Genomic DNA, 16,156 nt, shown 5'->3' on the forward strand with positions numbered 1-16,156 from the left:
ATCCTGCGCCTCTCCACCCGCCCGCGCCCCCAGCGCTCCGGCGGTTCGACCTCGCGGCCCCTTTGCGAAGCTCGTGTGAACCCGCTGAGCTAGGCTCCCGCATCCCGGCTCCACTCGCGGACACAATGTTGCCGCAAAACCTTGAGTGACTCCCCGGTGCTAGGGGATGACCCTCAAACCGTAACCCCACGTTCCCTGCCGGCGGCATCCAGACCTAAAAACCGCGCCTGCCCCCACCTCTCCTTCCAGATGCGGGAAGTTACCGAGATCCCTCCCTCCCAACCGCCCAGGGCTCTGACTTCTGCTGGAAAGGCTTCCCTCTCCTTGCCCCCACCCCTGACTTTTTATCCTCTTCCTCTTAGTTTGGCACCTCCTCCAAGAAACCTTCCTTAACCTGAAAGTCTTGGTTAAGAGCCATTTCTCTGCACTCTCACCCACAGCAAGCCAGACCAGCCTGTATAGAAGCTGCCTGCTGATTTCTACCTGGTTCACTAGACTGGAGCCAAGGACCTTTCAGTCTTAAGCCCCGCCATGTGCTCATTGTTCAGTCGCTAAGTCCTGTCTGACTTTCTGACCGCATGGAGTGCAGCACACACCAGGTTTCCCTGGCCTTCACTATCTGCCATTAGAGTGGTATCATCTGCATATCTGAAGTTGTTGATATTTCTCCTGGAAATTTTGATTCCAGCTTGTGATCCATCCGCCCTGGCATTTCACATGATGTACTCTGCGTATAAGTTAAGTAAGCAGGATGACAATATACAGCCTTGATGTACTCCTTTCCCAGTTTTGAACCAGCCCATTGTTCCGTGTCCGGTTCTACCTGTTGCTTTTTGACCTGCATACAGGTTTCTCAGGAGACAGGTAAGGTGATCTGGTGTTCACATCTCTTTAAGAATTTTTCAGTTTGTTGTGATCCACACAAAGGCTTTAGTGCAGTCAATGAAGCAGAAATAGAGTTTCTCTGGAATTCCTTTGCTTTTTTGGTGATCCAAAGGATCTTGGCAATTTGATCTCTGGTTCCTCTGCCTTTTCTAAATCCAGGTTGTATATCTGGAAGTTCTTGGTTCATGTACTGCTGAAACCTGACTTGAAGGATTTTGAGCATTACCTTGCTAGCATGTGAAATGAGTGCAATTGTGCAGTAGGTTGAACATTCTTTGGCATTGACCTTCTTTGGGATTGGAGTGAAAACTGACCTTTTCCAGTCCTGTGGCCACTGCTGAGTTTTCCAGAGTTGCTGACATATTGAGTGCAACACCTTAACAGCATCATCTTTTAGGAGTTGAAATAGCTCAGCTGGAATTCCATCACCTCCACTAGCTTTGTTCATAGAAATGCTTGTTAGGCCCACCTGACTTCACATTCCAGGATGTCTAGCTCTAGGTGAGTGACTACACCATCATGGTTATCTGGATCATTAATATTTTTATTTTCTTTTTTGGTATAATTCTGTGTATAATTGCCACCTCTTAATCTCTTCTGCTTCTGTTAAATCCTTACCATTTCTGTCCTTTATAGTGTCCATCCTTGGATGAAATGTTGCCTTGATATCTCCAGTTTTCTTGAAGAGATCTCTAGTCTTCTCCATTCTATTGTTTTTCTCTATTTCTTTGCATTGTTCATTTAAGAAAGCTTTCTTATCTCTCCTTGCTATTCTCTGGAACTCTGCCTTCAGTTGGGTTTACTTTTAATTTCTCCCTTGCCTTTCACTTCTCTCCTTTCCTCAGCTATGTGTAAAGCCTCCTCAGACGACCACTTTGCCTTCTTGCGTTTCTTTTTATTGGGGATGGTGGTTATATGCACAGCACAACTGCTCAAAAGTATTTGTTTTTCAATGAATGATGAAAGGAATTACCAAATTAATATGCCACAAATAATATTAGCTTCACAGTCACTAAGTATTTAAAATTGAAATATAGTCGATTTACAATGTTGTATTTAATTTCCGGTGACAGTGATTCAGTATTTTTACAGATTATGCACCATCGTAGGTTATTTACAAGGTAACGGGTTCAGTTACCTACGCTATACAGTAAATCCTTCTTGCTTATCTGTTTTATAGACAGTAGTTTGTATCTGTTAATCCCATACTGCTAATTCATCCTTCCCCCTCCCCTCTGCCCTTTGGTAACCACTAATTTGGTTTCTATGCCTGGGAATCTGTTTCTGTTTTGTATATACATTCATTAGTATTATTTTTTTAGATTTCACATATAATTGATATTTGTCTCTGTTTTTCTGACCTATTTCATTAAGCATAGTGAATAGTGAAGTCGTGTCTGACTCTTTGCGACCCCGTGGACTGTAGCCTACCAGGCTTCTCCGTCCATGGGATTCTCCGGGCAAGAATACTGGGGTGGGTTACCATTTCCTTCTCCAGGGGATCTTCCCGACCCAGGGATTGAACCCGGGTCTCCCTCATTGGAGGCAGACGCTTTAACTTCTGAGCCACCGGGGATAGTCCACATTACCACAAATGTCAGTATTTCACTCTTTTTTATGGCTGAGTAATAGTCCACTCTGTGTGTGTGTGTGTGTGTGTGTGTGTGTGTGTGTGTGTATTCCTTAAAGGTTTCCATGTAGAAGATCATGTCATCCACAGAGATCACTTTTACTCTTCTCTGTCAGTCAGGGTACTTTTTATATTGCCTAACTGCCCTAGCTGAAACCTCCAGGATGGTGTTAAATTCAGGTGGTAAAAATGAACATCCTGTCTTATTTTTTCATTTTTATTTACTATTATTTTACTTTTGGCAGCTCTGGGTCTTCATCAGAAGGCTTTTCTCTGGCCGAGGTGAGCAGGGCGGCCACCCCGCTCGGAGCGCCGGCTCTCGCTGCGCGGCATCTCTCTGTGCAGGGCACGGGCTCTAGGGCCCAGGCTCAGCAGTAACGGCACACGGGGCTTAGTTGCTCCGTGGCATGTGGAGTCTTCCCCCACCAGGGATCAAGCCCACATCCTCTGCATCAGCAGGTGGATTCTAACCCACCACAACACCAGGGACGTCCCATCCTGCCTGGTTTTTAATTATGTATTTTTCATTGCAGTGCCAAGTACCTTGAGTCTGTTTGAATTACAAAGAAATGTTAAGGAAAAGATGAAATACTTACAGATGATATGATTCAGTGAAATTCAGAAACTGCTTCAGAAAGCCTGGGGGACAGAAGCGGGTTGTACAGAGTGTGGACGGGACTGACTGGCCTCGACCATTTGGCTGGATGGGAACAGTGATGGGCTCATGGGGTTCCATGCACAATGAATGGAGTTCAAAGGTGAAATGTTTTATTGGCTTCATCCATCTAGCCTTTTTTTGGCCACACCTCACTGCTTGTGGGATGTGGGATCTTTTAGTTCTCCAAACAGGGATTGAACCGGCGCCCTCAGCTGTGAGAGCATGGTGTCCTAACCACTGGACAGCCAGGGAATTCCCTATCCATGCAACTTTTTATTTTTTTATTTTTATTTATTTTTATTTTTTTTCCATGCAACTTTTTAAAAGGTGGAGAGCTGACACCAATTTTTACACTTTCATTTGTTAGCTTTTTTTATTTACCTTGGAATTGAAAAAAACACAACAGTGCATTTTGGGCCACATTTTAAGTTCTAGAACTTTCACTGACCAAGTGTTGAGGCTTTAAGGGACTTTCATAAGGAGGTGATTATGTTCTGAGCAGACATAACACTTGGCAGAAAATATGCTCAGCTCTTCGGAGCTGAAACAGCGTCACAGGATCTTTGTTCGACTTTGATGGTGCTATTAATACACCATGACTCACAAAGAGCCCTGCTTCCTGGAATGCTCCTTCCTATAGAAGAGTAATCTGTTATCACACTTTCAAAGGTTCGAGAAGATCTTGAAGGCTTAGAAAAGGGACGACCATCTTCCCAGATTATACAACTGTTTAAACAATTTGCCATCCCCACAGGAAGGGGGGAGGATCAGTTGCGTGCACCAGTTCTTCATTCAGCCCGCAGATGAATACCCGGCCACTGGGTTGGCAGTGGACAAGCCGGACACACACTTAACCTTCACGGCCAACAGGCCCTGGAGAGGCGGGAAGATGGACCGCACACTTTCCGCTGCAGGACGGTTGTGAGAAATGCGTCAAAGAAAGGGGGAGGATGCAGGGTAAACTGAGGCCAGACAGGGGGCGAGGATCAGGCGCCCACCATCACTCACACACTTTGAATGGGGTCATGGAAAGCTGGTGTGGGAAAAAAACCAAAGGTCTGTGGACAACCCACTAGGAGTGAGAAGTGGCAGACACGGTCCATTCATGGCGCCCCCTCTTACCCGGGACCACTCGGAGCTGCAGTGGCCTCATCTATCAAAGGGATGAATAATGATCCTTAGAAGATTCCAGGGCTTCCCTGGTGGTTCAGTGGTAAAGAATCCACCTGCCAGCACAGGAGGCACGGGTCTGATCCCTGATCTGGGAGGATCCCACAGGCCGAGGAGCAACTAAAAGCACGCACCACAATTGCTGAAGCCCGAGTGCTCTAGAGCCGTGTTCTGAAACGAGAAGCCACTGCCACGCAGCTCAACAGTAGCCCTGGCTCGCCGCAACTCGAGAAAAGCCTAATGAAGCCCCAGAGCAGTCATAAATCAATAAAATTATAGATAAACAAGGAGATTCCAAACTCAAGTGAGATCCATAACGATAACTGTTGAAGCTGGCTGATGGGACTGTAGTGGCTCACAGAACAGTTCCCCCTGCTGTGTGTGTGGAAATAGGCGTGACATAAAAGTTACCATTTTAACCATTTTTAAATGGATGTGAGAGTTGGACCATAAAGAAGGTTGAGCGCTGAAGGATTGATGCTTTTGAACTGTGGTGTTGCAGAAGACTCTTGAGAGTCCCTTGGACTGCAAGGAGATCCAACCAGTCCATCCTAAAGGAGATCAGTCCTAAATATTCATTGGAAGGACTGATGCTGAAGCTGAAACTCCAATAGTTTGGCCACCTGATGCGAAGAACTGACTCATTAGAAAAGACCCTGATGCTGGGAAAGATTGAACTCAGGAGGAGAAGGGGATGACAGAGGGTGGGATGGTTGGATGGTATCACCGACTCAATAGACATGAGTTTGAGCAAGCTCCAAGAGATGGTGAAGGACAAAGAGGCCTGGTGTGCTACAGTGCACGGGGTCACAGAGTCGGACACGACTCAGCAACTGAACAACAACGGTCACGTCTAAGAGCACAGGTCAGTGGAATCAAGTACAGTTACGTCGCTGTGCCCCATCACCACCGTCCATCTCCAGAACTTCTTCATCATCCCCAGCTGAAACTCTGTCCGCATTAAATGCCAACTCCCCCTGCCCCAGCCCCTGGCAACCACCCTGGTACTGTGTGTCGATGAGTTTGACTCCTCTTGATACCTCATATTAAGTGGAATCACACATGGCAATTCCCTGCTTGTCCAGTGATTACAACTCCACTCTTTTGCTGTTGCAGCCTGGGGTTCAATTTGATCAGGAAACTAATATCCTGCAAACTGTGCAACACAGGCAAAAAGTTTTAAAAAATAAGTGGAGTCATACAGTAATTTGTCCTTCTGTGTCTAGTTTATTTCACATAGCATACTGTCCTCAAGGTTCATTCATGTCTTAACACGTAGTGGATCGTTCCTGTTTAAGGCCAAATAACATTTCATCGTGTGTATACGCCACATTTTGTTTATCCATCAGTTCACTGAGTGATGGGTTGTTTGTACCTTCTGGCTAATATCATGACACTGCCATGAACACTGATTTCTGAGTATATACCCTAAGGTGGAATTGCTGGATCATATAGTTTAATTTTTTGAGGGACCAAACTCCTTCTACATTTTTTCAGTAACAGTTTGAGATAGTCGTATATATACTATACAATTCATTCATTTAAAGGGTACAGTTTGGGGCTTCCCTGGTGGCCCAGGGGTTAAGAATCTGTCTTCCGATGCAGGGGGTGCAGGTTTGACCCCTGGTGGCAGAACTAAGATCCCACGAGCCAAGGAGCAGCTAAGCCAGCACAGCGACTAGAGAAGTCCCCGCACGGCAACGGAAAGCAGGCACAGCCAAAAACTTCCGAACGTGTACAGTTCATCAACTTTTACTATTTTCACAGTACTGAAAAGCCATCACAATCTATGTTCAACACCATGAACACCCCAAAAAGAAACTCTATAGGCGTTAAACGGCGACTCTCCATGTCTCTTCCCCAAGGTCCCTGGCCAGCCGCGCAGCTACGTTCTGTCTCTGTGGATTTGCCTACTGTGGACATTTCATACGAGTGAAATCATGAGATAAAACTGTGGTCTTTGTGACTGATTTACTTCACTTGGCATAGTTTTCAAGGTACACTCGTATTATAGTGTGAATCAGTACTTCATTCTTTCTATGGCAGTAATATCCCACTGCCATGGAATATTTACTTTCCATTCATTGGTTGATGGACATTTGGTTTGTCTCCACCTTTTGGCTTTTATGAATAATTGTTGTTCAGTCGCTAAGTTGTGTCCGACTCTTTGCGACTCCGTGGACTGCAGGCTCCTGTCCACCACTATCTCCTGCAGTTTGCTCAGATTCATGTCCATTGAGCCAGTGATGCTGTCTAACCATCTCATCCTCTGCCGCCCCCTTCTCCTTTTGCCTTCAGTCTTTCCTAGCATCAAGGTCTTTTCCCATGAGTCCACTCTTTGCATCAAGTGGCCAAAGTACTGGAGCTTCAGCTTCAGCAGCAGTCCTTCCAATGAATTTCGTGGTTGATTTCCTTTAGGAGCAATAATGCTGCTATGAAAATGTGTGCACACATATCCTAAGGACTCCGAGGGCTGACTTCACCCTTCTCTTCATTCAAGACACTTGGGCATCCTCAGATTTTGGTGTCTTCGGGGGTCCTGGAACAAAGCCCCTGAGGAATAGACACCCTGGGAGGACTGTATGTATTTTTGTGGACATATGTTTTCATTTCTCCTGGGTACATACCTAGGAGTGGGACTGCTGGATCACACGGTAATTCTATGTTTAACTTTTCCAGGAACTGCCAGATTGTTTTCCAAAATGGCACGACTTTACTTCCCCATCATCGGTGTGTGAGGGCTCTGATTACTGCGTGTCCTTGTCAACACTTACTTGTCTCTCTCCACTTCTGCATGCACTTTAGAAATCTACAAAAGAAAAGTTAACAAAGAAACTAGAAACTGTAAACTGTTTGTAAACTGTGAAGGTCTGAGACTAATTTGTACAGAGATATCTGAGTACCATGTGCCAAACACTAAGTATTTTGGATACAGATACTTACCAATCTATGTTGGCGAGTCAGGCTGGTCCTATTGGCTCTTCCTCAGACCCATCACTGAAGGTAGGATCGTCAGACCGAGTGTGGGATTGCCACTGTGGGCGTGCCCTGGATTTCTCAGTGCTGTTCTTCCTGTGTGTAGGGTACAAAGATGAGGCAACTTCACGGAGATGGTAGAGCTGACTGGTCACATCAAATCCACTCAGTATTCCTGGTATTGAGGGCGTTTCCCAAGGGGTGGGCCCCCCTATTCTGAAAAAGCAGCCCCATGGCAGACCACGGCGACCCTCTTCCCATCATCTAAGTGGCTGGACAGTCTCCAATCCAGGCCCAAAGCTGATTGTTCAAGGCACACTCAGTAGGTTTCACCTTCTAGCTTTCTCTCATCACTCAGATGCTCAGGGGTCCCTTCTCAAGACCTAACACATCCAGGCTCTCAAGACTTGGTTACACTGGGAAGCCCCCCACCTTCTATCAGCAGTCACCCTCTTCCTGGAGCACACCCCGCCCCCACACCACCCCCTTGGAGCCTTCCCACACACCTGCCCACCCTGCCCCACCAGCTGAGCCCCTGTACTTCCAACCACAAAAAATTGGGGCTCCGTGACCTTTGCCATGGCTGTCTTCCCCCATCATGCATGTTTCTTTGTAGTTTTTTATTCTTTAAAATACTTATTTTTGCCGTGCTGGGTCTCCACTGCTGTGCAGGCTTTTCTCTAGTTGCAGTGAGCTGGGGCTGCCCTTCATTGCAGTGCGTGGGCTTTCTCATTGCGGGGGCTTCTTTTGTTGCAGAGCAGGGCCTCTAGGGCACAGGCTCTTCAGTAGTTCTGGCACACGGGCTTAGCTGCTCCGCGGCATCTCCCCAGATCAGGGTTCGAACCCGTGTCCCCTGCACTGGCAGGGGGATTCTTTACCGCTGGACCACCAGGGAAACCCCCGATGATGCGTCTTTCATGTGTTGGGCTGGTCCTTCGCTGCTGTTCAATGAAAGCATGAGGAATCTGTGCTTGATAGCAACCAGTGAGTTCAGAGGACCAGGAGACAGCAAGGCCACGGCAGTCTGGGGAAAATTCTAGAAGGGCGAGGCCTGGGTTGGGGCTTGCAGGAGGTTACACTGCAGAAAGTACGGGGGGAACTGAGTCCAAGCAAGGTGACCGGCTGAGTAGTGAGCCCGTTAGACACCAGGCACCTGGTAAGCCCACTACCTAGGGAACACCGGAACAGGCTCCTGAGTATTTATATTAGCTGATTTACAAGTGAAGGGATGAGGCACAGGACGTGCTCAAACTCACTTCTGAATCCCTATAGACTGCTTTCTATAGCTTTGCTTTTTTTTCATTTGCTGTTTATGTACAAAACCCAGTTCAGATTCACCCATTTTGTGTATTTTAAGCTGGAATTTTAATAAACACACACGGCTGTGCAGCTGTCCCAAGTTTCCGGGCACGAGTTCCCTCCTGGACCCCCTGCAGTCCAGTCCACTAGGAGGCAGTGTTTTTTCTGTCTGGCTTCTTCCACTTTTCTCCGTTTACCTCGGTCTCTAATTTCTGCTTTCCAGTTCTCAGATGCAGGGTCTTGCATAGCTTCTTGTAAAATATATTCCTGTTTAGTATACTATTACAATTTGTTGTTGTTTTCTAGTACAGATTTTAAAATGGTAGTAGGCATTTTAAAACACTGATGACTTTTTTTCCTGCTAACAAAATTTAAATCCCATTTCGTATATTGATCTCTTATCTTGGGACTTTGATGAATCCTTGTGCCGGTTTTGTAGATTTCTCACAACCACAATCCCGGAGGAAATCTTTTCCACTCTGGTGGCTCAGTGGTAAACTATCTGCCTGTCAATGCAGGAGCAGCAGGTTCAATGCCTGGTTAGGAAAGATCCCCTGGAGAAGGAAATGGCACCCCACTCGAGTCCTCTCGCCCATGGACAGAGGAGCCTGGCAGGCTACAGTCCATGGGGGTCACAGTCGGTCACGAGTTAGCAACTGAGCACATTCCTACCTTGCACCATACCAATGTCGCTTTCCAGCGCTCTGTCCACTCACCAGCGTGGGACCAGTTTCAGGAGTGTGACACGCTGGACTTGGCAGCAGTAGGCGGGGACCCCCTGACGACTGAAGGTGCTGCTGTCCTCTACCTCATCTTCTCAGCCCCGGGGTGCGCACGTGTGGTCTCCGTGGTCCGTCTCTGGCATGGGGCTTGCTGGGGGACAGTTCCAATTACATGCCTGCCATAAACACTTTCCATATTCAGAGGGGAAATGCTCTGTGGGCATTTTTTTTCCACTGGAGACCATTTATAGAGGATCTAATACTTTTAATTTGAATGGAATTAGTCTCCTTACTAGAGGTGGGAAGTAAGAAAACTTGCTTTTTGCCCTTCAGTTACCAATTCCTGAACAGCAGGACCACTGGCACCAGACCAGCCGAGCCACAAGGGAAGCCCAAGGATACTGGAGTAGGTGGTACCCCTTCTCCAGCGGATCTTCCCAACCCAGGAATTGAACCAGGGTCTCCTGCGTTGCAGGCAGATTCTTTACTATCAGGGAAGCCCTCCTTAGACTAATGGGAGTTAAAAATTGCTGCTGCATTAAATTTTAAGGATTAAAGGAGATTATTGCTTACCAGGCACTTACTACCCACCAGCGCTTACTATCCGACAGACTTGCCACAGTCTATGGACTCTTCAGGCCTCTCTCAGGCTGTAGGTCCAAATCCTGGGTAGAACTCCCACCAAGTACTCCAATGCTCACCCCTGCCCTCTCCAACTGCTGTGTGCTGCTTATGGCTGTCAGTAGCCTCCCAGACTGGAGAAGGCAATGGCACCCTACTCCAGTACTCTTGCCTGGAAAATCCCATGGACGGAGGAGCCTGGTAGGCTGCAGTCCGTGGGGTTGCTGAGTTGGACATGACTGAGCGACTTCACTTTCACTTTTCACTCTCATGCATTGGAGAGGGAAATGGCAACCCACTCCAGTGTTCTTGCCTGGAGAATCCCAGGGACAGTGGAGCCTGGTGGGCTGCTGTCTACGGGGTCGCACAGAGTCGACACGACTGAAGTGACTTAGCAGCAGCAGCAGCCTCCCGGACACACCTTTCCTGAGGCTCAGTAAAGAACCAGAGAACAAGCAGCAGAGATGGCTTCAGGTGGGAAGGCGTTCAGCAGCTGTGGTTCGTGAGGGCCAGGCAGTAAAAGGGGAGTACTGCATATCCCCTGTTTCACCAATACCATCAAAGTGCAGCTTAGACACTGAAATCCTACAGCACAATGTCATTAGAAAATCTAACACGTGGACACAGAAGCAGCAAGTTCCATTCTCCTGTGTCTTTTAAGCAGAGGCTCACCCCACACATGTGGCCTGAGCACCCTAAGGTTGCAGCAGTAAGGCTCTAGGGAGGCCACACCACCCACCTGCTTCCTTGACTCTCCTAGGGAAGAGGTGCACACCTCATGTTTTACATTCTGGGACCACCCCCACAAATAAGACATCACACATCATTTCTTTTAATTCATCTGTATTTGTTACAACTTTTTGAAGCAGAATGTGACTTGAGCACTACATTTCCATTCACAAAACTTGCTCCAAGTTACCTTTCCAGCGGCTTTACAACATGCCTGGGCAGGCTTATAATTTTGCTACTCTAAACAATATTTTTCTTTGGAAAACAAGCCCGATGTATGGACAATGACTCCAATCAAGTTGGTTCAGCTTAACACACTAACTTCTAGAGGCCTGGCACATGCAGTCATAACTACAGGGGATGGAAGCTTTACAAAGTATATCCCAGAAGATGAAAACTTGCTGGGACAAGTGTTTCTTTTAAACATCAAGGTATATACTTCAGAACATTTCAGTGACAAAAAATTTTGGTCTACTAAAGAATCTGCTTGATAGCTAAACACTTCAGACCACAAAGTTAACAGAGGTTACATACACACCTTACAACAAACGGCAACTACTTCCATGTGTTAAAATAAGCCAACATGAAACTAGGAAACAACAACTAGCTCTGCTTTAGTGCTAAAAGTATCACAGTATCACACTTAGTATAAAGAAATCTTATCCTCCCCTTATGCAGTTATCATGCCATACAGATTTTTAAATGTTAACAAAAATAAAGAAATACTTGAAAACACACTGGAGGGAATGGAGACAGAGCGCTGAACACAGCAGAGCGACCCTCGGCAGCGCTCAGTCCACTTCCTCCATGCGGGACGTGTCGTCGTCTCCTTCCAGGGGTGGCATTTCCTCAGTGACCGCGGCGCTGCTGTCATCAGCAGTGGGGTCATCCTCGTCAATACCTTAAAGGAAACAAAAAACACGCATTAGGCTTCTTAAAGCCACATAATTAGTCCAACACTACAGCTTCATCATACCCACTCTCAAGGCTGAGCGAACTACAAGGTACGTGACGGAAAATGCTTACTTACCCCCTTTTAACTCATGTGACTTCAGCGTTTCACAAATGGAACAAGAGACCCCAACTTGTTGAAATTGCTGAAAGTTCACCCTTTTCACCAGTCATGTGTTTGGGTTTTTTTCTTCAATGGTATTACACATAGCACTCGCGTAAGGCTTACCGAGACCAAGTTTGATCATCCTGTAGATCCTGTTGGCATGTGTCTGGGGATCCTCCAGACTGAAGCCAGAAGACAGGAGAGCTGTTTCGTACAGCAGGATGACCAGATCCTTCACAGACTTGTCATTCTTGTCAGCCTCTGCCTTTTGCCTCAAGGTCTCAATGATGGAATGGTCAGGGTTGATCTCCAGGTGCTTCTTGGCAGCCATGTAACCCATCGTGGAGTTGTCTCTCAGGGCTTGCGCCTTCATGATCCGTTCCATGTTTGCTGTCCAGCCGTATGTGCTTGTGACAATGCAGCATGGGGATGTCACCAACCGGTTTGACACAACCACCTTTCATCAGGAAAAAAAAAGTATATAGTGATAACTGGGCATAGAGATGTTCTAGTCTCAGTACTTGATACCAGGTTTATTTGAATATTTAAGGAACTTGAGTATTAATGAATCAGAAATACTATTTGCAAATACTAATACAAATCCGAAGCTTTAAGCTCCTTTTAAGTTCGCATGTCTTTAAAAATCTTAAGGACTATGTATATGTGACTTGTTCAAAAGACACCTAACACCCCTAAGAAGGGTTAGTAACCAAAAAATAAAAGAAAAAAAAGACTATTCACACACCTTTTCAACTTTCTTCTCCAAAATGTCCTTCATGATTTTGCAGAGGTTTTCAAACTTTGTCTTTTTCTCTTCTTGTTTCTTTTTCTCTTCCTCATCTTCTGGAAGTTCCAGGCCCTCTTTGGTGACTGACACTAAGGTCTTCCCCTCAAACTCCTTCAGCTGCTGCACACAGTACTCATCAATGGGCTCGATCATGTAGATCACTTCCAAGCCGTGCTTCCGGAGGCGCTCCACGAAGGCCGAGTTGGCCACCTGGTCCTTGGTCTCACCTAAGAAGCCAAAGTTTTAGATCTTTTAACAGCAATCTCTTTATTTTTGTTAGATTAACACCTACTAAACTACGTGTACCACCACACGGGCAGAAGACACACTCAACTGTTCCCATGGGATCACACAAAGATCGACGGGCGCATTTACTGCCTGTAAGTTACCTGTGATGTAATAGATGTGTTTCTGGTTTTCCTTCATTCTTGTGCAATAGTCCTTGAGAGAAACCATCTCATCACCAGAAGCAGAAGTATAGTACCTCAACAGCTCTGAAAGCTTCTTCCGATTTTGAGAATCTTCATGTATTCCAAGCTGAAAGACATTGTTAGCTTTAAGAAGACTTTCTCTGTGTTCAAATTATTTCAAATGAAAAATCAGTTTGATTACTACTCATAATAGTCAAATGTGTTTCTAACCAACCTTAATATTTTTAGAGAACTGCTCATAAAACTTCTTGTAGTTCTCCTTATCTTCTGCCAGTTCAGTGAAGAGTTCCAAGCACTTTTTGACCAAATTCTTCCTGATAACTTTCAAAATTTTGCTTTGTTGCAACATCTCACGGGAAATGTTCAGAGGAAGATCCTCAGAATCCACCACACCTCTAATGAAATCTGAAAAACAGACCAAATGCAACCAGTCACTCCAAAGACAAAAACTGACTAATTTGTAAACCCAAAAATCCAAAGATGAACGCCTTCCCCCATGTTTAGTTTAAAAACCAGAGTTGACAAGATGAATCACTCAGACCAATAACAGTCATCGTTCTTTGTATCAAGACTATACTTACTCAGGTATTCAGGGATTAGCTCCTCGCAGTTATCCATGATGAATACTCTGCGAACATACAACTTAATGTTGTTCTTCTTCTTTCTGTTTTCAAACAGGTCAAAAGGAGCTCGTCTTGGGACAAAAAGAAGGGCTCTGAATTCCAACTGTCCTTCAACTGAAAAATGCTGTAAAAACAATCAAGATTAACACAGGGCAAACAACTTAAACCAACAAAAAGCCCCATATATTACAGAGTTACCTAACAATGACTCCGGGCAAAGAATGGGGCATCGGGGAACAGAATGCTGCCTCAAACATGTGCAGGGATGGTAGTTTTGAAGCACTTAGTCACTCACCTTGACAGCCAAGTGATCCTCCCAATCGTTGGTCAGGCTCTTGTAGAACTCTCCATACTCCTCGTTAGTGATGTCATCAGGGTTTCTGGTCCAGATAGGCTTTGTCTTGTTCAGCTCTTCTTGATCGATGTACTTCTCCTTGATCTTCTTTTTCTTCTTCTTGTCCCCGTCCTTCTTCTCTTCCTCCTCTTCATCTGAGCCAACATCTTCTATCTCGGGCTTGTCATCAGACTCCTTTTCTTCTTTCTCCTTCTCTTCCTCTTTGTCTTCCTTCTCTTCTGCTTCATCATCACTAACTTCTTTATCACGTTCCTTTTCCACCTTCAAAGGAGGACAAATCTTGTCACCTCTCCATCACAAAACCGGGGGAAAAAAGCTAAAGGAGACTGCAGCACTTACACCAACGCCACCTGAGAAACACTAGTAGCCAGGAAGCCACTCACCAATTTCTGAAGGATCTTAACAGTTCCGGGAACCTTGACAAGAGTCGACCCACCAGCCCAGGAATTAATGCAAGTTTGGATCTCTTATGAAAAGCACTAAGGACTAACAGGATTTCAGTTCAGTCACTTTAGTAACCTACATATACAGGATACATGGAACTCACAAAAAGAGTGATGGGATAGCCAATGAACTGAGAATGCTTCTTCACAATCTCCTTTATTCTCCGCTCCTCCAGGTACTCAGTCTGGTCTTCTTTCAGATGCAGAATAACCTTTGTTCCACGTCCCATTGGTTCTCCTGAAAAGAAAGTCCAGAGATTGAGTCCAATTTCAATCACAATGGCCTGATCAAGGCAAAAAAATAAAAATACTATTTCACTCTCCCGGGCAGTTATCCGAAAAGTCTACGAAGCAGAAGCTTGCGGTTACAACTGGGAAGAGTCTGAGGGCAGTTAACGGCCTTGCCCAAGATAAACAGCCACAAGTGCATGCTATCACCCTCCAGAGAAACAGGTTTTAAAAAGGAAAAAAAAAAAAAACTACAAACTTCATCCCTCCTTTGGGGTTCCAGTGCCTACAGCACCCCACCCTGTTCTCGGGTGCCTACCTGTGTCAGTCCTTACTGTGAAGGACCCTCCTGCAGAAGACTCCCAGGCATACTGCTCATCATCGTTATGTTTGGTGATGACGGTCACTTTCTCAGCCACCAAATAGGCTGAATAAAACCCGACACCAAACTGGCCAATCATGGAGATATCAGCGCCAGCCTGCAAAGCCTCCATGAACGCTTTGGTCCCGGACTTGGCGATGGTGCCCAGGTTATTAATCAAATCGGCCTTGGTCATCCCAATGCCGGTGTCCACGATGGTGAGGGTTCGATCTTGCTTGTTCGGTATGAGATTAATGTGCAGCTCTTTCCCAGAATCTAACTTACTGGGATCGGTCAAGCTCTCATACCTGATCTTGTCCAGGGCCTATTTAAAAAGATGACACGTGATGACGCACAACGTCCCCCCTAAAACAATCCCCTTTCAAACACCCCAATCCACATTGAGAGACTTACGTCGGACGAGTTTGAAATCAGCTCCCTCAGAAAAATCTCCTTATTCGAGTAGAAAGTGTTGATGATCAGTGACATCAACTGGGCAATTTCCGCCTGGAAGGCGAAAGTCTCCACCTCCTCCTCCTCCATCGGCTGGTCCTGGGCCTGGGTCTCCTCGGGCATCTGAGGGAGTACGCGTAGCCCGTGAAGCCACCGGCCGGACCCCTCCCCGCCGCGTCTCGCTCCCGCTCCCGCTCCCGCTCCCGAGCCCGGGGCGCGCGGGAGGAGCCGGCTGACAAAGGATGACCTCATTCCGGGGGCCGGGCGCCGCCGCCACCGCCGCAGCCCACGCCGGCCGCGCGGCCGCCGCTCCGCTCGGGCGCCCCCGCCCGCGGCCCGGGGACCCCACTCCGGGGCCGCAGACCCCGGCCCTTACCATCCCACACGACCCCCGCAGCCCCGGGCCCACTCGCTCCCGACGGCGGGTGGGGGAGGGGACGGGAGACCGCCGCAGGCCCGAGGCCTGCCGGGTTAATCATGGCCGCCCCGGGCCCGCCGACCTCAGGGGGCCCCGGGGGCTGCCCTCGCCGCCGCCCACCCGTCCCTGGATCCCCACGTCCCCCTACAACCGCCTCCCCTCACCTTGGCTGAAGGACTAGCACGGGATCCGCAGCGACGCAGCACCGGGACGCAGAGGCAACTGGCGCACCGCCCCCGCGCCGCCCTTATATAGAGGCGGGCCCGCCCAGCGCGCGGCGCCTTTTCCAGAAGCCTCCCGAACCTTCCGG

General features: G+C 47.2%; 1 protein-coding gene across 1 annotated transcript; it reads right to left on the reverse strand.

The window, feature by feature from the left end:
- Positions 1–10,787: 10,787 nt before the first annotated feature.
- On the reverse strand, positions 10,788–16,155 carry HSP90AA1 (heat shock protein 90 alpha family class A member 1). Its single transcript, NM_001012670.2, has 11 exons — positions 16,011–16,155; positions 15,390–15,551; positions 14,934–15,300; positions 14,491–14,624; positions 13,884–14,204; positions 13,547–13,712; positions 13,180–13,370; positions 12,924–13,071; positions 12,493–12,761; positions 11,871–12,204; positions 10,788–11,591 (listed from the first exon to the last, which is right to left on the reverse strand). Exons 2-11 carry the CDS (start codon positions 15,549–15,551, stop codon positions 11,482–11,484), a joined length of 2,202 nt encoding a protein of 733 aa, NP_001012688.1. The 5' UTR covers positions 16,011–16,155; the 3' UTR covers positions 10,788–11,481.
- Between the last annotated feature and the right edge of the window lies 1 nt (position 16,156).

This window comes from Bos taurus, chromosome 21, assembly GCF_002263795.3.
Source record: "Bos taurus isolate L1 Dominette 01449 registration number 42190680 breed Hereford chromosome 21, ARS-UCD2.0, whole genome shotgun sequence".
In the NCBI taxonomy this organism is placed as follows: Eukaryota; Metazoa; Chordata; class Mammalia; order Artiodactyla; family Bovidae; genus Bos; species Bos taurus.